The 23561-nt window shown below is 41.3% G+C and overlaps 2 protein-coding genes across 2 annotated transcripts in view; both read left to right on the top strand.

The window, feature by feature from the left end:
• The window catches only part of LOC135717574 (uncharacterized), a 1030279-nt gene that overhangs the window by 415180 nt on the left and 591538 nt on the right, over positions 1–23561 (top strand). The gene's annotated exons all lie outside the window — the stretch shown is intronic.
• LOC135717366 (SET and MYND domain-containing protein 4-like) lies at positions 1211–2822 on the top strand. The gene is made up of 2 exons (XM_065239405.1): positions 1211–1590; positions 1652–2822. Exons 1-2 carry the CDS (start codon positions 1211–1213, stop codon positions 2820–2822), a joined length of 1551 nt encoding a protein of 516 aa, XP_065095477.1.

Genomic DNA, 23561 nt, shown 5'->3' with positions numbered 1-23561 from the left:
TGAACAACATTGGCACGAATCCGATCGACGTTGTTCATTTGTCAACTTGTCACTCCCAACACAGTTTACCCATTTTTGGGAAGGTTCAGTTTTGACAGATCTGGGTGGATTCTACCCAAATTTGGTAGTTATGAAATAGCGTGTGTACTACGTAAATAATTTAAAGGCCTGCGCACAATGGATGTTTTAAAAAAAAACCCGGATTATCATTAAGGCTCTGAACCATTTGGTGGATTATTTTAACTTTTGGTTAAAATTTGACAGATGAAAAGTTATCGATTAACCCTGCTATCCGAGCATGGTTATTTCTGACCGACAAGAAGTTAAATTTTGACAACCGTGGCTCGAAAACCGGTCGATCGACAGCACGGGGATTTTCGAACATAGAAAATAACTTTCGAAATGTCACTTTTAACCACGAGTTAAATTTAACTCGGCAAATGGTTCACAGCCTAAGGCTGTGTTCCATTTGGAAAATTTTCACTTAGATTTGACACTTCGAAAATAACTTAAGATGTTCGAAAATCCCTCTGTTGTTGATCGGCCGATTTTCAAGAAAGCGTCTGTCAAAATTTATTCCTTGTCTGTCAGAAATAAGTCTGCTGGAATAGCAGGTTTATTTGAAAATTTTCCATTTAAGTAAAAATTCACCAAGGCTCTGAACCATTTGGTAGATTATTTTAACTTTTGGTTAAAATTTGACAGATGGAAAGTTATCGATTAACCCTGCTATCCGAGCATGGTTATTTCTGACAGACAAGAAGTTAAATTTTGACAACCGTGGCTCGAAAACCGGTCGATCGACAGCACAGGGATTTTCGAACATAGAAAATAACTTTCGAAATGTCACTTTTAACCACGAGTTAAATTTAACTCGGCAAATGGTTCACAGCCTAAGATTATCTGTCAAAAAATCCGGAAACTTATGCATTGTGCGCCAGCCTTAAATCCCCTTCTGTGCTGCGCATGCTGCGATCAAGTTGAGGACGTGTTGGTTTTTAAAAATAAATCAACTTTCTGTTAACCTAGTTCGGCGAATTTTCACCGCTTGTAAGTTTTCTGATGTGTGTATTCGTCATAGAGTTCCTAATTTCTGTTCTTTTACCAGTCGTCTAACACAGATATTAGTATTCAGTCCGCTAAGCACAAATCAAACCCGACCTCAAAAGGGAGTTCGAAAAAAAAAATCGATTGAAACTGCGCTTTGAAAATGTGGAACCCGCACATTATCGCTAAGCTCCTTGCCAACGAGCAGCAGCAGCAGGAGTTTCAAGATGATAGCAAAATGTTCATGCAGCTGCCGATCACCCGCTACTTGATGGAAGCGTTTACCAAGAATCCTCATCTGGCAGATGGTGATATGTTTGGCTGTCGAGACTACGTCCAGCGCAATGTACCACGGATGGTAAGTGAGGAGGAAGAGCGGAACGCAGATTTACCCAAATGCAATGTCCGGGCTGCCAAGGCCCGACAGGAAGGGAACAAGTTGTATCAGAAAAAGAACTACCTGGATGCACTGGAGAAGTACAACGAAAGCATCTGCTGGGCCCAGATTGACTCAGAGGATCTGGCGATTGGGTATGCTAATCGGTAAGTTCAAGGACGGTAGGCGGATCTTCAAAAAGGTTAAACCTTTTTTTTTTCTTTTCAGATCGGCTATCTACTACGAAAATAAAGAATACGAATTTACCATGGCCAATATTGCTCTAGCCAAGAGGCACAAATATCCGGAACGGTTGATGCCGAAGTTGCAAGCCCGGGAACTTCTCTGCAAGGGTAAGATCGACGCCGGTGAACACAAAAGTTCTACACCATGTCCGAAGCTGGTTCTTAATGTTGAAGTGAACCCCAAAATCCCTTTCGTGGCACAGGGAATTGCGATGAAGAAACTTCCACATTTTGGAAGGAGCATGGTGGCTGAGATAGATTTCAAGGCGGGCAGTGTGATTCTGTGCGAGAAACCCATGATGGTTTCTATAAGTCCGGAAGCAAAGTATAAAGTATGCCAGTCCTGTTCGTCGGAGAACTTTTTGTCGTTAATCCCATGTCCGCATTGTGTATCCGTAATGTACTGCAGTGAAGAGTGCTGGAAAAAGGGTTGGGAGGTTGGACATCGGTTCGAGTGTGGAATATACGACAAACTGGCTAGCATGCCGTTCGATGAATGTAAAATGGGGCCAAAGATGCTCTTCTATGGATTGACATTGTTCAATGACGACGTGAAGAAGATGAGGAAGTACTGTAGATCACACGGTCGAACCGGAAGTAATCCATTCGATTTGGACTACACCAAGGAAAATCCTCTGGATGCATTCAAGGTGTTCCATACGGCCAAAATGCAACCCCGTGTACACACTCTGGACAACGTTTACCGGTTGGTTACGGCGATCTTGTACACCATCTACATCCAACAGCCTTTGATTCGATCGCTCTTCGTCACCAAAACGCAACAAAACTTTCTGTTGAAGTGTATCTTTGAATATTCAACTGTGGTCAATCGTCTGATCGTTGTACGGGAGCCCTCCATTGATCTACTGCACACGGTTGCATCCGTATGTAATCACTCCTGCGACCCAAACACTCACGTTATGTATCGCTCGTCCCAACTGAAGTTCGTTGTGATTCGTCCAATCTGCAAGGGTGAGCAAATTTGCATCTCGTATGGTCCCATCTGGGGAGAAACGTCCGCCTACGAACGGTATAGGAAATTGTCCATATTTGAGATTGACTGCGCGTGCGTGGTGTGCAATCCGAATACGTTCCAGAACTTGCTGATCAATAACAAGCAACTCCGCCCGCCTTCCACAACAATTTCTGTGTAATGAAGAAGGTGCTGCTGAACGAGACCTTCAGCAACGCGGACAAGATGAATGCTCTGCAGCAATTCATTCAACGGTACGGGCTACGTCCATCCGCTGCATCTGTTTCGGCAAATTCTGATCATGTATCGTGAGGGACTTTCGGTGGTCTTCGCAAACGAGGTTATGTTTGCGATGCGGGAGAGAATCTTCGCCAGTTTGAATTTATTTTAATGTTGTTTCTTACTACTTCATGACTCGTTTTATTTTATTGAATTCTCATGTTTTTTTTTTTAATTTAACTCTTGTTTGCTCTTGTTTTTTTTTTTTAATTTAACTCGACAAATAAATGCTTGAACATCGTTTTCTTTCCCAAATTGGTCCTGTTCGTTCATCATCAATCAACCTTCGATTCAAGCCATATCTGGAACTAGTCGACATTGCCTGCGATTCCAATGTAACATCGACAAGTTTGTTGATTTGATACTCTCCTCCCCTCCCTGTGTCTCGATACTTATTACACGAACAGTAACCCTTCCGTAAATGCGGTGGGTGGTACCGTACCATAATCTAAATTTCTGCTCTTATTCGGGTGCGATTAAGGGTGACCTGTGAGTAGTGGGGTCCGGGTCCGGGATGCGTGGACCCGTCCGGGGTTCAGTGGAACCGGTGATAATTTGTGATATTAGCGTTGTTTTGTAGTTTCTGCCACTGGTCCTCATACCGGTTTCTTTCTACGTTCGGTGTCGGAGGAGGATCCGGAACGGATTCAGAATCCATTTCGGATTTTCGTTGTTCTTTCGAAGTCACGTGTGGAGGAGGATGATATAGCGATCCAATGACATTTATATATAAGGTCTGGGCCAACAAGCAGCTTGCTGGTGTTAGAAGCAAGAAGCTGTCAACATACTGAGAACAGATAGAAATACGTCACTGCTAACAGCTGTTTCGTGTAAAAAGATTTTTTTTTTCCTTTATTTAACGTCGGTCTCTGTTCCGCAATCTAGTGCCAATCACCGACGGACAGCGATTGCCATCCATTGACGGCAATCGAATGTGCAGGAAGGCAGCTTCCACACCTGCGTAGGATATCGCACCCATTCAACACACATGGGCCGGGACCAACGGCTTTACTTCCCTTCCGAAGGAAGACGTGACCAGAGATTGTTATGCCTCAGAAAAATCCCACCGACCTCGGCTGGGATTGAACCCAGACCCATTGGGATGAGAAAGTAGTCACGCTTACCACTACACCACTTATGTATATGCCCAAATTAGGGACACTTAGGCCGACATTACCTGCATTTCCTCTATGTGCCAACTGATTAAAACATAGATCAATGTGACATACGACACCTACACAGAAAAAAAAGTTGTTGAATATTACATCCAAACTACTGCAACCAGGTCAATCCATCGGTTGTATAATATCGAGTATAATATAACGTTGTACGATGTACATCGATTTTGCGAACAAAATTACATCCATTGATGTAATATTGTATCTGCTTTTTGCTATTACATCATTATTTCATACATCAGCTTGAATAACATTGATCGATATTACATTTTTTTTTACTGTGTAACTTCTATAGGGATGTCAAATGTCGTATGTTACAAATTTGGTCCAAGCGTAAAAAGTGTCCATTAATAACATGTGTATTAATAAAACTGCAAATTTAGCAAATCTTCAATATAAACCAGTTGTGGGTGGTATACAAAATGTTAACTTCGCTTTCCGTGAGGTATTACTCATTATAATACATTTTTAACCACTAAAATGCGGACGGTCGTGTTAAATGCACGGCATATATAAAAGGTCGTTTAATATTAATTGGTTGAAAAATGTTTGTTTTTCAACAGGAACACTATCAGTACCTTGCTCAGTCAATAGCAGCACTCCTGAGATGTTAGTTAACCGGAATTTTTAAAGAATGACCTATCTCATTGAAAATAGAAACAATTTTTTGTTCACCAAAACAAAACACCTTGTTTCTCTAATTGACAAACATGTTACAAGTTACAATCAAAAAGGATTCCAGAATTGTAAAAAAGCGTCCGGTCGTTAGCGCTATTAACAACCCTGGTCTTGACATGGCCTTGGAAGTCAGTTTTCTCAGGACTTCTCTTACACATACAGTCAACGCACCACAACTCGATGTGCACTAACTCGATATCGAGTAATAGAACTATAGTAAAAAATAAGTTTCATGGCTACTGCGATGAAGATTTCCTATGAGATTGTTGTTCTATAACTCGATAATTCTCGATGGTCCCTTCAATATCGAGTTGTAGAGAGTTCACTGTAGATACTATATAGACGAGTGCACGGGTGAACTTTTGTTCATCTACTGAATAAAAATTGACACAACAGCGGGGCCCTGTTTACTACAAATGAACACATAAATAACACTCGCATAACATTTGAAAAGGGCCTATCAACTTTTGTACACAAATCTTGTTAAGTACTCTTCGCGCAAACCGAATACGCCCACGCAAACTAACAACACCATCGGGTAGGGGAAATTCTCCCCTTTCCGATAGTGCTCTTGGATTGCGTGGGCGTACTTCGGTTCTGGTAAAAAGGACTTAGCAAGTTGTTCACAAAAGTTGATAGCCCCTTTTCCAATGTTAGGCGAGCATTATTCATGTGTTCATTTTGGTTAAAATTTAACAGATGAAAAGTTATCGATTAACCCTGCTATCCGAGCATGGTTGTTTCTGACGGACAAGAAGTTAAATTTTGACAACCGTGGCTCGAAAACCGGTCGATCGACAGCACGGGGATTTTCGAACATAAGAAATAACTTTCGAAATGTCACTTTTAACCACGAGTAAAATTTAACTCGGCAAATGGTTCACAGCCTAAGGCTGTGTTCCATTTGGTGAATTTTCACTTGAATTTGACACTACAAAAATAAATTAAGATGTTCGAAAATCCCTCTGTTGTCGATCGGCCGAAAATTGATTCCTTGTCTGTCAGAAATAAGTCTGCTTTAATAGCAGGTTTATTTGAAAATATTCCATCTGTCAAATATAAGTAAAAATTCACCAAATGGAACACAGCCTAAGTCGAGGGGCACGCAATTCAAAGAACCGGTGCGTTGAAGTCAAAATGCAATCAAAAGTACTTAAAGTAATTAATGCTTTTTGAAGTAGTACTGACGGTAATTAAAATTATCTATCCGTAGTTAATGTAATTAAAAGTAATGAAAATGTAGTTAAAAAGTAGTTAATGTTCTACATTGTGTAATTAATGTAATTAAAGCAGTAGTTAAAGGAATTAATTTAATTACAGCTGTTGCCTGGGTTGGAGTTAAAGCGGCTATTGATCTGTAATCAATTTGTGTAGGAAATTTCTCTTGAAACAATACAAAACACGCTTCATGAATGAGAGAGAAAAAAAGCCAGGGACAATTTTGAAACTTGACATGACCTGAATTATTCGGAAATGCTGCGTCGTGAAATTGATGTATTTATTTTAAAAATTCAGACTGACCAGTGATTCAAGAAGAGGATTAATTCAGTAAAAACCAGGAAAATCCCATACATTTCTATCACTAATTCATCATCTCTAATACCCCGTTCACAATACAGCGTATATCACGTGATATACGCTGTCTTACAATGAGCACTTATACATCTAGTTTTCACTGGAAATCCTATGTATGAGTGCTCATTGCAAGACAGCCTATATTACATGATATAGGCTGTAATGTGAACAGGGTATAAAGACTAAATAAGATGCTGGACCTTGCATAAATTACAGGACCCTTGGACTGGACTCAATTTTCAGGATACAGTCAAATAGAATCTTTGAAAATTCCAAAGGAATAACTAATAGGTTTTAAAAACTAAAAATAACACCAACATATTTCAGAGCAAATTGCTAAGGAGTTATGGAAACAACTCTAATGGTGGTAAGCTCCAACCGGTATTATCCTCGGATTAAATCCCGATCAAGAATGTCCGGCTGGTTTGATGTCGACATCAGAGTTAATCAACATAATTCTGAGCAAACATTTTTCAGATCATACAAACAGGGACGGTATTAAAAGTTAATCCGAGTTGGAGCTTACCGCCATAAGAGAGTATTGATAAGAACTCCAGGGGAATATGAAGAAAAAGTTCCAAGGTAATTAGGGTTGATGCATATATTATGTCACGCTCTAGGGGGGGGGGTCTAGGATTTTGTGACAAGCAATGCATTAGGAATAGGAAAAACGTCGCGATAGGGGGGGGGGGTGAATTTCTCCTCGATTTAGCGTGACATAATTAATGCATGGGCCCTCATGAGAAATGCTCCATACTAAATTTAAGGCTTTAAGCTTTGAAAGCTGAATTTGTCGGCTATTCTGAGGAAAATTCTATTTTGAGAGGACGACGACTATGTAAAGGATTCCTGGTGCATTTCCAATGAAAATGCCAAGAAGAATGTCTAGAGATAGGGGAAATGTCTCTAATGTTGGCCTATGGATCTAAGATTGGGCCCATCGCTAAAAATCTGCTATTTATCAATTTTATCTAGATGAACGCGTTATTGGGACGGTACTAATGGAGATTTTTGGTTGCTATTGAAAATTTAGTCGATTGCTGAATTTATGTATGGGCCCAAATTATGGACACTTAGGCCGACATTACCTGCATTTCCCCTATCTGATGATAATTTCAAGAAAATTCCATTGGTTTATAGTTCAGAGGATAGTTTCAAAATAATTCACTGGCAAATTCCATGATAATTCTAAAAATAATATCAAATGAATTCTGAAGAGAGGGGCATTTCGCGAAGAATATTGACAGGTTTGAACATAATTCCAAGAGTTTTCTTAGAATAATTAGGGGAAATGCAGGTAATGTCGGCCTAAGTGTCCCTAATTTGGGCCCATACATAAATTCTGCAATCAACTAAATTTTCAATAGCAACGAAAAATATCCATTAGTAACGTCCCAATAACGCGTTCATCTAGATAAAATTGATAAATAGCAGACTTTTAGCGATGGGCCCAAATTAGGGACATGTAGGCCGACATTACCTACATGAAATTTCCATGTAGTGAATATATTGGCTGATGGTATCTATTAACATTTCAAATAGTTTGTTCAATTTCGCATGCAATTGAATATTGTTCGACTCTTAAAAACTTTAGGTACCAAAATAAATGATGGATTCACCACTGACTAGTACCATAAAAATAACAGTGATGACCCACTTTGAATTCGATGAATGTCAAATCTCACTGCCTACGACAGGAAATTAACACCCGCAGCAGCTTCCGAGGTGGGTGGATGTTGATCGTTCGCCAAATCGTGTTCTGCAGTTTGAAAGCGCGCTCCATATCGATCGTTGTCATCAATGTCGCACCACAACCAGTAGGTATTAGCATTGGGCGATCTTGAGGCAAGAATCGATCCTAGTGAATCGATTGATTTTTTTTTAAATAATCGATTCACCGATTTAATCAATCATTTTGAATCGATATTTTTAAAATCGATCTTTTGAATCGATTCATTGTTCAAAATGGCACAAAAATGTTTCAAATGTAACGGATCATAGGAAAGGTGGTGCAGATTAACGCCAAGTTCAGTCTCAAGTTGTTATTATGTTACATAAGCTATCTTGTTATGATATTATCAAGCGCAATGACAGTGGAAGCGGAAAAGCCCGATCTAAGTAAGCTTACTTGTCGGATTGAAAACTAGTTAGAACCAAATCGACTTCGGTTAGGCATCTTGATGTCATTTGTGGCAACTGTCAAACTTTCCGTTCCGCTTCCGTCCACATTGCGTTTGGGCCTTAAGAGTCATTTAGTGTGATGATTAATATCATTTAGAAATAAATTGTGTAGTACGTACGCAGTAAAAGTTGTAAGTTTAACATACATACATGATAAGAATATAGTTAATTACTATTTTGATTTCATTTGAATTTCACCAACCGGCGCCTGCGAGTGGTGCGCCCGTGCAAAATTGCCGAATTAAGGATGCGGGAAAGGGCGACGGCTGGGTCCCGAAACTCTACCTGATCGTCTCTAAGAGGGAGCCAACGCCGTACCTTTCGGAAATTCGCCTTTGAGAACGTCGCTCATGCTTAAAAAAAAGCTTAGTCGGACAAACTTAAAAGAAATGACCAGTGGTTTCTCGAATCCGAGAGTGGCGTATAAGCCACTGTGTTTGCAACGTCCCACTTAGAACATTCGACGAACGGTTACAGATGGTCTGAGTGTAAAAGTTGGTAAGTACGGAAAATACTTGATTCAGATATCCCAAAACTCATTCGAGAGGGATCCCAAGAAGGCTAATTAAGCCATGCGTTTTGCATTGAGCCGAAATCGATTCTGAGTGGTTTCACTAGTTTTGAAGAATAGCCTCTCTACCGGAACACTTATTACCATTTTTGATAAATAGTCTCGATCAATGGGATATTCACTACGGATTTTCTCCCATACTTGAAAAGGATGGACAAAACGTAGGAAAACAGGCTGATGCAAGTTAAACAATGCCGATATGCTTCCGTGATGATCCAGTTCTGACATAGCAGAGGACTGATGAACCTGAAATATGTCATAAGAAATGAATGTTTGTACATAGGGAAAATGGATGTAATGTAGGCCTAAATGCCCCTAATTTGGACCCATACATAAATTCAGCAATCGACTAAATTTTCAATAGCAATCAAAAATGTCTTTTAGTACCGTCCCAATGACGCGTTCATCTAGATAAAATTGATAACTAGCAGATTTTTATTGATGGGTCCAATCTTAGATCCATAGGCCAACATTAGAGCCATTTCCCCTATGTAGATCAATAACTTTCTTTACCATTTCGTCATAAATATCTCACAGGCCTCCGATTGGTTTTGGAGGGGAAAAGATGTGTGCATATCATCATATCAAGAGCAAATTTTCATTACGTCGAAAGTAACAATGGTAAACAAAGTCGAGCTATCAGTGTCAATCGATGCTCCTGCTATTACACTATATACTGTCGGAATATAGGATCACATCCCATTTTTAAATTTATTTACCAGTCAAATTGCTTTTTGACGTAATCACCTTCCGATCAAAATAGTTTTCTATGTTACTTAAGTCACCCGATTTCTATGAAGATGCCGTTTGACTTAAGTAACAGCGCTGAGAAACCCGTGAAAAGTGTACGTTCGTCGTTTAGTTTTCTCATTATTAAAGTGAATAAATCGAACTGTTTGTTGCTAAGATGATTTCGGTGGTCCTAAAATGATGAATGGGCTGCACGTAAGGAGACGTAATTGATAATTCTCTCAAATACCCTGGTAAATACACTTTGACTTAAGTAACAATAGGGGCCACCAAACGACGTATAATAACTTTTGACTTAAAAACCAGTATTTTTTAACATGAAAGCTAGTGAATTGCATTTGTTTGATTAGAACCCTGCTATATATGTTAAACATTGCTATCACTATGAGATTATACGAGTTTAATTGAAAATAGGAATAACTTTTCGGTCATCAAAACAAAACTTTATTTTTCTCGGATTGGTGCGAATGTTACTTACGACATAATGAAAATTTGCTCTTGATATACTCTTTCGGTACTATAGATCTGCTAAGACCCAAATTGGCGTTGACGGCGACTCTGTAGCTCTTTACTCCTATGAAAAAATCCATAAGCAAACGTCAGACTGTGCGTGAAACATGGCGGACTTTGTACTATCCTTTCACTCCACCGAAAATTCCCAGAAGAAACTGTCTAAATTTGCTGCAAGAGCAAATTTTTCGACAGTGCCGTCAACGCCAATTTAACTGCACGAGCGTGAGCTGAAGACTCAAGGTATATTTAGGTCAATATTAAATTGCAAATGCAAAGGCACTGACTTTTTTTTGGATCGAAACAAATATCGAATGAAAAGGGTCGATTTTTGTCGTGTTTGAGACCGATTCAAAAAATCGATTAATCGTACCAAAAGAATCGATCTTTTTCGTTTCGATCCAAGATCGCCCATTGCTAGTAGGTAGACATCAGTGTTGTTGACATCGTTCAGTTCAGACTCATTCTGCGAACGCACACCACATCACAGCCCCCCATCAAATTGATTCGATTCGTGCCCAAATGACCTGAAACTGTAGAAGAGGCGGATGTTCTCACGTTGCGCTGTCACCACGGACGGTGATTACTCGAATTATGTTGGTGTGTACACAATCGTACGCACCGACACATAGTTGCACGCATTTGATGACACAATTTGTGTTTCCCGCATTGTCTCATGTGGACCCATTTTTCCGCACATTTTTCATCGCATGGTACCAAGGCAGAAGAATGTTGATGTGTCTATTTTCTTCACGGTTCAATTGCGACCCCGTCGACATAATGTGTCCTCATGTATGTAGGTATGTATGTTGTTGTTCTCCGACTAACGACTCCATCGATCAACGCAGCGAGTAGTAGGTAGGATGCAGAATAATTTAAAAAGCAAACACATGTTTTGGCTGCCGGTTTGTCATCGATGAGTCGGTGCGTCTCACCGGTCTCACCCTGCTTCATCATCGGTAACAAGTCTGTCCAACGCTAATGTCTCCACTTTTTATTCAATTTTGAGTAACCACACTCATTAGGATTCAGAGTTCTCAGGTGGATAGGGTAATTCGTTCCATTTGTCGAGAACGACGGGAAGACAATGGATTTCGAAAGAGTGTCGGACAAATATGCCAAAGGTTGATTGACCCCTATCTATGTGTATATATTTCACGTGTGTTGGCGAACACAAAGGCAATCGCAGTGGTTCATTGAAATTCAAGCAATGAATAATGCAAATAGCATGCCTCAGAGCACTTGTTTCGTGTAAATCAAAGTGGGTTATTTGATATGGTAATTCTGGATTGGATCGTTTATATTTTTTATTCGTAATTTACATTTTGAGCCTTTCTTCAAGAACTTCGAGCCAAGGAAATAGTTAATATTCTCTAAAAAAAAGATGAAAACTTTCTTATTACTGATTTCATTTGAAACTGGACAACTCCAAGAATGGAAAAAATTGTGATATAAGTGCAAATTTCCGTCCAATCGTGTTAGAGTCTTCGAAGCACTTATTGTTTGCAATGCAATGGTGTGAAATGCGCAATACCTCATTTTCAGAAAATATCAGTAAATTCGTCCCAAAACGGCAACTGATATATTGACCAGCTTTTGACGGTGGACTACGTCTTTCTTTACTATACTGGGGGTCATATTAAGGAATAGAAAATGAGGCATGTAACGTAAATGGGGCAGTTTTCAAACGCATATTACTCAAAACCATTAATGGGGAATATGTCATGCAATATGTCATTCGACAGAGAATGTATCCAGCATTTTTAGGGTATGGTACAAATAGTAAAAATAGTTAAATTATTAAGAAATTTAACGAACTAATTTGGAATATTTCGTGAAGCAATCAGGATAGCGTATGAAAGGCAAGAATCTTTAATAGTATTTACTACTACTATTAAAGATTCTTGCCTTAACGTTTATTTCTGTTGATTATGATTTTACAATGATTTAAAATTTCCATTGATTAGCCTATCTGGTTCTTTGTCTTTGTTTCATTAGATATGTATGTATGTATGTATGTAAGGTAGCCACCATCCCTTCAAAGATCTTGTGTTGTATGCAGCTCCACTTAATAGCAAGATCAATTTGAGCTATCGATCTGAATTCACAATATCGCTGTATGAAGGGCCAAAAACGGAGGGGTGGACCCGTAAGCAGAGGCACTTACGCGAAATCCACGGGAATTTAAGAATCTCCTTCCAAAGATACGATCCCACAAATCGAATAACGCAATGTGCATCCAAGCTTTAATGTCTTTGTTTCATTAGATATTCTAATTTAATATTTGCGTTTCTAACTGGTTTACAGAATATGTACTACTCTAGGGGTGCGGTTTGTTTGAATTGTGAATTGTGGAAATGAACTTAGGTCAAGGGAGAAGATACTGGGTTAAACTGAAGAGAAGGTCCTCTTTTCCGAATAGAAATTTACATTAGCCCAACGTTTGATTTTGATGCCTACATCAGCATCGAAATCAAATGTATGCCTGATGTCAAACATTAGGAAACATTATGATTTAGTTGTATTTAAGCAACGTAACATGGTGTATACATCAGAAATTTTTGGAACAAAATTTTGCCATTCTAATGTCGGTCTGACGTCAAAAATTTCAATCTATTAACATTAGAACCAAACGTTTTAAGGGTGTTTTCAGATGTACAAAACGTTAGAACTAAACGTTGTTCGGATGTTTTTAAATGTAAACGTTTTCTGATGTTTTCTAATGTAGATGTTTCCTGATGTTAGAAACAAACGTTTTTGGATGTTTTCAGATGTAAAAAACGTTAGAACTAAACGTTTTTCTGATGTTTTCTAATGTAGAGGTTTCCTGATGTTAGAATCAAACGTTTTTCGGTTGTTTTCGGATGTAAAAAACGTTAGAACTAAACGTTGTTCGGATGTTTTTATATGTAAATGTATTCTGATGTTTTCTAACGTAGATGCCTCCCGATGCTGGAACCAAACTTTTTTGGATGTTTTCGGATGTACACAACGTTAGAACTAAACGTTGTTCGGATGTTTTCAATTGTACTTCGTGTTTGATGTTCTCTGATGTTTTCAGATGTACAAAACGTTTAAAGTAAACGTTGTTTGAATGTTTTCAAATGTAGATGTTTACTAATGTTTTTAGATATACAAAACACTAGAATCTTACTTTTCAAATGCTTTCAATTATATTTACAACACATTAGAATTAGAAACATGATCGTGTAAACACTACACACCATTGTTGTTAGATAACATAATAAAAATGCGTACATAACAGTCAATGCTGAAGCTCCCGTTTCCCACCAGTCAGTTAACTGACCTTAGCTAACCTAATATCATTGCGGCAACTCTCTATGCGGCAGGGGAACTATGCCATTAGCGCGCTAAGAGTTGTTAGACCACTGACATAGGCGCCAATTTGTAGGTGACGAGGCACTTGGTGACATTACAGCGAGCTTGGCGATTGTTATAGCATTTTTGAGTGAACTACCAGACAATCATGACAATGTGATCGCTGCACCTCCAGATCTCCCTTTAAATCGACCCACTGTGCCAATTTGTCAATAATGCATGACACTTTGGACGGGGTTGCTGGCTTGTTTGGTCCACTGTTCGGATATACAAGTGGCAAGCCTTCCCGTTCACGGATCGCTCCAAAAATTGCTGCAAACGAACTGCAAATATATAATAAACAAAATTATTGTGCATGAAAAATATGACAATGGACAATGCTCGAGGAGCACTGGGAGTTTTCGAACGACGCGTGCTTAGGACCATCTTTGGCAGAGGGTATATGAAAATGGTGAATGGAGTAGAAGAATCTAGATAGAGCTGGAATTAGGGCGTAACAGCCTCTGTAAACAATGACTTCTCTTGTTGATTTCTCGGAATTCAAGACACACCTACAAAAACCAACATATCCATCGGGTAGTAGAAGTCTTTCTCTAATCGATGGTGATGTGGATTCGCCTTGGAGAGCCATGACTTCCGCGAAATCATCGAGAGAAGTCATTGATTACAAAAGCTGTTACGCCCTAGTTCCAGCTCTATTTAGGAATGAACCACGAACTGGCGTAACTTTATGGCGAACCCAATATCCAGAAAGTCGCTAAAATTGGAAGGGTACAATGGACGGGACACGTTGTAAGAATGCCGGACAACAATCCCGCAAAAATGGTGTTTTCCTCAAATCCGGCCGGTACAAGACGCAGAAAAGCACAGCGTGCTATGTGGTTAGACCAAGTGGAGTAAGATGTAGGAAGTGTGGGACGCTCGAGAAATTGGAGACAAGCAGCCAGGGACCGAGTTAGTTGGCGCAACTTGTTATACAGGTTAGGTTCCGAGGGACGTCGGATCAGCAAAAGTAAAGTAAGTATACAGACAAACAGACATAACACTCGCAAGATGTTCATCGAACAAGCATTTATCGGTCAATTTAAAAGTATCTTAGTTGGTAGTACCGCCACCTGTGGCGTGCATAGTCAATTCCCTTGCGTTTGACGTTTCCACACTACCGCCATCTGTTCAGCGTACTACCCACCACAGTGTACTCAACAGAGGGCGGTAATGTTTTAACGACGATGTTTACAGTGAGAAATATTCAATGTGTTATGTCTGTTTGTCTGTGGTAAGTATCTTATACGTTGGCTAAATTGTTATCCAAACTGCCTAAAAGTTCGAAGAATAGTTATTAGATAGTACAGAATTCTAAATTGGCATTATTTATGAAAAAATTACATTAGAATTCTTAAATCTCAGTCTTTCCCTGATTGCGAACCACACTTTAAATTTTATATAAACTTGCGACCCATCTTGTGTACCATCATAAGGCTTGATGAAACTTATTCCGCCCGGAAACATGTTTTTTCGGAATTATGAAGTCATTATAGGGTTAACTACCCCATTTTCGGCCTATTAAGCACAACCCGCACTTAGTCCTTCTTTATCTAGCGTAGTTTAGCACCAAACGGAATGTTATTATTACTGATGGCTTCCAAATTTATTTACCTTTCCGTATGTACCGTAAGATTTGATAAAGAGAAACCAATCGTTGAGATATTGTCAAAAGTCTAACACTGCTTCTTGACACCAAACTCGGCCTACGGATTCTAACCTCGTCCTAGCGCATTGAAACGCCATTGAAACGCCAATGAATTCACTTCGGGGAGCGCTTCTTTTGTTTTTGGGAATAATGGGTGCAAACCTTCATATCACGTGTTCTCATTGACTTCATTCCGTAGCTTATTAACTAAAGTATCGTACCAAATGCATAATTGAATTGACGAACTCTGAAATAATGGATTTCTATTGAAGTTTTCTGCTCGATAGGCCCAAAACGGGCGATTAGGCCGAAGTAGTTCTCTACCCTACGTTATTATGACATTTTGTTATTTTAAGTTACAAGAGGACGTTGCAAAGGATGAGTTTGACGTATGAAACCTGTGCATTTAGTTTTCAGAGAGTCGCAATCAGCGAATTATTCATTAAATCACTTATGGCTGTAAGCTCCAATCGGTATTATCCTCGGATTAAATCTTGATCAAGAATGTCCGGCTGCTTTGATGTCGACATCAGAGTTATTCAACACGATGCTATGCAAACAATTCGCAGATCATCCAAACAGGGACGGTATTAAAAGTTAATCCGAGTTGGAGCTTACCGCCATAATTGCGGCTCTCTGAATCCAATATTAATAGGTTGAAAAAATGGTTTAAAAATGGAACCTAAATCCAAAATTTCATAAATTTTGGTTCACATGAACTATGATAAATCAGTGTTATTACATTTGCAAACATCACCATTTTAGCGGCCCTCGCCATAGAGCGAACTGTCATTCAAAAGGATATTAATGTCATCTAATGCAATTTATCGACAATTTAAATCTTGGTTTACAAATCGAGATGAATGTCTATGGGAACGATAAAAATATATTTGTGCTCAGAAAACGAAGCTCGTTCAGATGATGTATAAAAATTTGTTTGTTTTTCGAAATTATACAACCCATTTCCAGGTTTTCCACACGAAACGATAACTAATGGATACGTATTCGGTTTCCCCATCAGGATACGTATTCGGTTTCTCCATCAGGATCCGTATTCGGTTTCCCCATCGGGATTCGTATTCGGTTTCCCCATCAGGATCCGTATTCGGTTTCCCCATCGGGATCCGTATTCGGTTTCCCCATTGGGACCCGTATTCGGTTTTCCCATCGGGATTCGTATTTGGTTTCCCCATTGGGACCCGTATTCGGTTTTCCCATCGGGATCCGTATTCGGTTTTACCATCGGGATCCGTATTCGGTTTCCCCATCGGGATCCGTCTACGGAATCCCATCGGGATCCGTATTCGGTTTCCCCATTGGGACCCGTATTCGGTTTTCCCATCGGGATTCGTATTTGGTTTCCCCATTGGGACCCGTATTCGGTTTTCCCATCGGGATCCGTATTCGGTTTTACCATCGGGATCCGTATTCGGTTTCCCCATCGGGATCCGTCTACGGAATCCCCATCGGGATCCGTATTCGGTTTCCCCATTGGGACCCGTATTCGGTTTTCCCATCGGGATCCGTATTCGGTTTCCCCATCGGGATCCGTCTACGGAATCCCCATCGGGATCCGTATTCGGTTTCCCCATTGGGACCCGTATTCGGTTTTCCCATCGGGATCCGTATTCGGTTTCCCCATCGGGATCCGTATTCGGTTTTCCCATCGGGATCCGTATTCGGTTTCCCCATCGGGATCCGTCTACGGAATCCCCATCGGGATCCGTATTCGGTTTCCCCATTGGGACCCGTATTCGGTTTTCCCATCGGGATCCGTATTCGGTTTCCCCATCGGGATCCGTCTACGGAATCCCCATCGGGATCCGTATTCGGTTTCTCCATTGGGACCCGTATTCGGTTTTCCCATCGGGATTCGTATTTGGTTTCCCCATTGGGACCCGTATTCGGTTTTCCCATCGGGATCCGTATTCGGTTTTACCATCGGGATCCGTATTCGGTTTCCCCATCGGGATCCGTCTACGGAATCCCATCGGGATCCGTATTCGGTTTCCCCATTGGGACCCGTATTCGGTTTCCCCATCGGGATCCGTATTCGGTTTCCCCATCGGGATCCGTCTACGGAATCCCCATCGGGATCCGTATTCGGTTTCCCCATTGGGACCCGTATTCGGTTTTCCCATCGGGATCCGTATTCGGTTTCCCCATTGGGACCCGTATTCGGTTTCCCCATTGGGACCCGTATTCGGTTTCCCCATCGGGATCCGTATTCGGTTTTCCCATCGGGATCCGTATTTGGTTTCCCCATTGGGACCCGTATTCGGTTTTCCCATCGGGATCCGTATTCGGTTTCCCCGTCGGGTCCGTCTACGGAATCCCCATCGGGATCCGTATTCGGTTTCCCCATTGGGACCCGTATTCGGTTTTCCCATCGGGATCCATATTCGGTTTCCCCATTGGGACCCGTATTCGGTTTTCCCATCGGGATCCGTATTCGGTTTTCCCATCGGGATCCGTATTCGGTTTCCCCATTGGGACCCGTATTCGGTTTTCCCCTCGGGATCCGTATTCGGTTTCCCCATCGGGATCCGTATTCGGTTTTCCCATCGGGATCCGTATTCGGTTTCCCCATCGGGATCCGTCTACGGAATCCCCATCGGGATCCGTATTCGGTTTCCCCATTGGGACCCGTATTCGGTTTTCCCATCGGGATTCGTATTTGGTTTCCCCATTGGGACCCGTATTCGGTTTTCCCATCGGGATCCGTATTCGGTTTTCCCATCGGGATCCGTATTCGGTTTCCTCATCGGGATCCGTCTACGGAATCCCCATCGGGATCCGTCTACGGAATCCCATCGGGATCCGTATTCGGTTTCCCCATTGGGACCCGTATTCGGTTTTCCCATCGGGATTCGTATTTGGTTTCCCCATTGGGACCCGTATTCGGTTTTCCCATCGGGATCCGTATTCGGTTTCCCCATCGGGATCCGTCTACGGAATCCCATCGGGATCCGTATTCGGTTTCCCCATTGGGACCCGTAATCGGTTTCCCCATCGGGATCCGTATTCGGTTTCCCCATCGGGATCCGTCTACGGAATCCCCATCGGGATCCGTATTCGGTTTCCCCATTGGGACCCGTATTCGGTTTTCCCATCGGGATCCGTATTCGGTTTCCCTATTGGGACCCGTATTCGGTTTCCCCATTGGGACCCGTATTCGGTTTCCCCATCGGGATCCGTATTCGGTTTTCCCATCGGGATCCGTATTTGGTTTCCCCATTGGGACCCGTATTCGGTTTTCCCATCGGGATCCGTATTCGGTTTTCCCATCGGGATCCGTATTTGGTTTCCCCATTGGGACCCGTATTCGGTTTTCCCATCGGGATCCGTATTCGGTTTTCCCATCGGGATCCGTATTCGGTTTCCCCATCGGGATCCGTCTACGGAATCCCCATCGGGATCCGTATTTGGTTTCCCCATTGGGACCCGTATTCGGAGTTGGTTGGAAATGCTAACATGAAGCTTTAGTGTGATGATTTATTAGCTAGAGAATGATCTTTAGAAGAGTGTAGGTGGATAGTTCCGTTAGAGTACGGCAGTATGAAAATTGAATAGAAGTTGAAAATGAGCGAAGGGCCATTAAAGCGACAGTTTTCAAGATAGACGCACATTTTTGCCTAGCCCGTACGATGTACGCGGGGACTTGAAGTATGTCTCCAAGTCCACAGGCAAAAATGTGCGTCCCTCTTGTTGCTCATAAACTGACTGCGGCTGTGGAATAGTTCTAGCGACGTTTTCATCACTACCTAAAGCCCCACGTCGCGAGAGCATTTCCAGTCGATGGTGTGTTATAATGCAGTTCTTCTTTACCCAACTATTGTGTTGCTCCTCTCGTCATGACCAACGTGATCATCTCAGAGAGAAAGCAGTAGGGTGGTTGTTGCGTGCTGTACCATCATCAGCATTGTTGACGGCTACCCCCCATAAAAAACACTTTGAATGACCCGTATTCGGTTTTCCCATCGGGATCCGTATTCGGTTTCCCCATTGGGACCCGTATTCGGTTTTCCCATCGGGATCCGTATTCGGTTTCCCCATCGGGATCCGTCTACGGAATCCCCATCGGGATCCGTCTACGGAATCCCCATCGGGATCCGTCTACGGAATCCCCATCGGGATCCGTATTCGGTTTCCCCATTGGGACCCGTATTCGGTTTCCCATCGGGATCCGTATTCGGTTTCCCCATTGGGACCCGTATTTGGTTTTCCCATCGGGATCCGTATTCGGTTTCCCCATCGGGATCCGTCTACGGAATCCCCATCGGGCTCCGTTTACGGAACCCGTCATCGGGCTTGTAGCTTTTAGTAAATACACTGACTAACCTGCAAAGAGATCTGGCTGCAAACTCCCCGCCCGGGATCCAGCTTCGGATTCCCTACCGGGATTCGGCTGGGACTGGTACCGGTACACTTTCCTAAAAAAACATAATTACATTACATTAAATTAATAAATTCACATTTACTTACCAGAAAAACATTGCATCGCCACCAAAACTCGCGACGGACACATTATTGGCACTTTCCCGGGCTAATTCGTAAACAAATCAAACTTTTCCCACTGCGAAAAAAAACTGTACACGGCCAATGAGATCAACGCAAATTTGAGTACAGTGTACTCAATATCGAAAAAAGTGCAGGATGAGTAAATTTGCCGCATGTTTTCCTGTGGAAAACCTCAAAAATCTGCCCTAAAATAAGGAAAATTTACGAGAATTCAGAGAATCCAATCTTTGCTTTTCTCATATTCGGAACTTGAGGGAAAATAATTCAAAACTGAGTTCCTGCACTTTTTGCGATTTATGAGTGAACTAACCTCAAATTTGGGTCGTTCTCATTCGCCGTGTATTGCTGACTCAGGACAAAACAAACTTTGCATGCGGCGAGAGACCGAGGGACAACAATTTACATCGTGATGAAGTTTGATTCTAATGTAACGTTAGGTTCTGTTGTCATGGGATGTATTCTGATGTTTTATGCGTGCAACAAATTACATTGTGATGATGTTTGATTCTAATGTAACGTTAGGTTCTGTTGTCATTGGATGTATTCTGATGTTTTATGCGTGCAACAAATTACATCGTGATGATGTTTGATTCTAATGTAACGTTAGGTTCTGTTGTCATTGGATGTATTCTGATGTTTTATGCGTGCAACAAATTACATCGTGATGATGTTTGATTCTAATGTAACGTTAGGTTCTGTTGTCATTGGATGTATTCTGATGTCAAATTTTACATCGTCAAGACGTTTGATTCTGATGTAACGTTTGAGGCTAATGTATTTTTATGTACTTGGACGTCACACTGAAGTCTGAATACATTAAGGTTACAGCAATACACGTTAAAATTTAATGTATTGAAGATGTCTGCTGATGTTTCCTACATTACAATTTCTATTCGGGTTCGCTTCACCAATTCCGTAAGATGGTTCGATCTTTTGAATTCTAAACGAGTTTCACAGTAAAGTGAAAAGAGCTCCCAAAAAAATACCGGCTAATACTGCAAAATACGGAGTTAAGTCGGACCCAATTATTCCCAGCTCTAAAACCACCTTTCATGTTAAAATCTTCCTTCAAATGCAAAAGAGCATCATCTTAATCTTTAGCAGCAATGAATAACACAGTATTATCTGCAAAAGATTAATGCCGCAAAATTGTAAAGCACGTCGCAAGTCATAAATATACATAATAAATAAAAGGGGCCTAATCTAGGGCCTAATACACTGGCCTGGGGCACTCCAATGTTATTCATTTGTTCAGATAAGGTTTATACGGGTCTGCAGCTAGCCTTAACGCTCTGGAAGTGTTGCGTGAAGGTCAAGTGTCGATCAACTAGAACGCCCAAGATGCGTATCGTTGTTTTTAGGGGGATCGGTTGATCCCCGATCTAGATAGAAGCGCCGCTGACTCGAAGAATGGAAGCGCAGCCATTACAGCGGATACTCTTTGCTGCTGAGAGCTGGAACCCGGCTGAGGCCACCTATTTGGATACTGCCGATACAGCTGCTTGTCCTTGAATGCGAGTCCTTGCGATGGTGTGGCCGGTGGTCACAATTAGCACGTAATCCGCGTAGACAAAAATGTAGAAGTTGAGTGACAAATGAGTAATGAACCGTTTCATCGCTATTAGGAAAATCGTCACAACGATAACCGATCCTTGTGGCACCCCTATTTTCATCGGGAAAGAAGAAGACTTCACCACGGTGACTTTAAACTAGGGTTGGTTAACCGGTTATACCAAAGCCGGTTTTACCGGTATTACCGTGCTGTTTTTCATTACCGAAATACCGGTTTTTCTAAAACAAAAACCGGTATTTTCGGTATTTTATTGCAAAAGTATAATCTTTTTTTTTCCTCTATTTGTTTTCCGTTGATCTTGTTTTCCGTGCTGAGCACCAATGCTACCGACGCCAGGAAGGCAGCTCCCACACCAGGCTTTACTTCCCTTCCGAAGGAAGGCGTGATCAGAGATGTTATGCCTCAGAACATCCCGGCGGTGCCGACTGGAATTGAACCCAGGCCTGCATGGGTGAGAAGTAATCACGCTTACCACTACACCACCGGCGCCGCTTCAAAAGTATAATCAATTTAAAAGAAAAATAAAAGCAGCTCTCTTAATTTTGAACATGTTAACCAAATTGGCTAAACTACACCACCAAGTCCGCTTTATGCCCAATCTGGGTAATCTCTTCGAATCGTCTGAGTAAAATGATGTTAGCGTGTATCGAGACAGGTGGAACTTAAGGTTTGTTAAGCTCTGTTGACACGAATAACTCACGAACGTCATTGTTGGTCTGGTCAATGAATCGGTATGAATTAGAGAGACGGCATGAATGATTGAATATGTTTCGGGTTAAAAGTGCGCAGCCATGTAGTAGTCGTTTTCGTTGACAAGTTGGCAAGATTCAGACGCGGAGATTTTGAACCAATTCCGTGAGAACAATATTACAAAACGGATTTTGAAGAAAAGGTGAAGCCAGGAGTGCCAGAATATTCTGCCTGGAACTATTTCTTTAGAGGAAAACAGAACAGAGGAATTGCAAAGTGTGTCAAGTGCAATAAAGTTATCAAGTGTGAAGGTTCTAGCACAAGTGGATTAATTGCGCATCTCCGAACACAACATGAAATAATATTGGCAAACGAAATGCATCTGCCCCGTCTGAAACATCTGAGCAAATTGCATCAACATCCGGATCCAGTGCGAAAAATAGAACCATCGTTCAATATTTTTCAAAGGCTTGCCCTATCGATGCTGTTCTTGCTCGACTATCTGCTAAAGATGGAATTTCATTCCACACAATATGCAGGAATAAGGCATCGAGTGGAAATGTTTTTTGAGAAGGTCTTCAACGAATACCGGAAGGAATCGACGTTACATGAATGTAAATGCTCATGCTGCCAACAAAACGTGGAACCTAGACCTGCAAAGAGTAGATGGATCCATGAACGCGGACCGGTGTGTTGAGCTACTTTCATCGAAAACGGAACAGTATGGAATATCACTGGAGAAGGACGTGATGGCTATCACAACAGATGGAGCGTCGGTGATGAAAAAAGTTGGCAACGAGGTCCCCGCTACGCATCAAGTTTGTTTAGCACATGGAATACACCTAGCAGTAATCGACGTTTTGTACAAGAAAGTATCTAAGCCGGCCGCCTACATGGAATTCGGAGAGAGCGCAGGTAATTTAGCTTAAAATTTAAGTAAAACTATGATCAAAGATGAATACTAAGATGAAACTGTCGGAAGAAAAACTTTCTATTTTAGTGTCCTCTTTCACGGTCCCTTTCATCCAATGAGAACCCCCCGTATTCAAGATAATTTTGTGGTTTTGCTGCCCCCTCGGAAGAGATGAGATTTTGCGCTCATTTTTATCAAAACAATCACACCAAAATCAGAGATGTCCCATTTTTTAACTACTCAATTAACAACCAATCGATTATTTTTTGTTCGCTGTGCTGCCATTTTTCCACCAATGAGAGTGCAGCACATGTTTGAAACGATCGGTGATGATCCTGTGGAGATGTCAATGCTTATATCGGCATGATCTAACCGATTATAAATAGTTTACTTTTCGGTTCGTTAATCGATTAAACGATTATTCGAATGAAAATCGGACATCACTAGATGAATGTGAAACGTCATTTCAAAT

The sequence above is a fragment of the Ochlerotatus camptorhynchus genome, unplaced genomic scaffold (assembly GCF_037179485.1).
Source record: "Ochlerotatus camptorhynchus isolate MF236.1 unplaced genomic scaffold, CSIRO-AGI_Acam_v1.1 ptg000006l, whole genome shotgun sequence".
Taxonomy (NCBI): domain Eukaryota; kingdom Metazoa; phylum Arthropoda; class Insecta; order Diptera; family Culicidae; genus Ochlerotatus; species Ochlerotatus camptorhynchus.
Note: the sequence above shows the minus strand (reverse complement) of the source record. Positions and strands in the feature narration are given on the sequence as shown.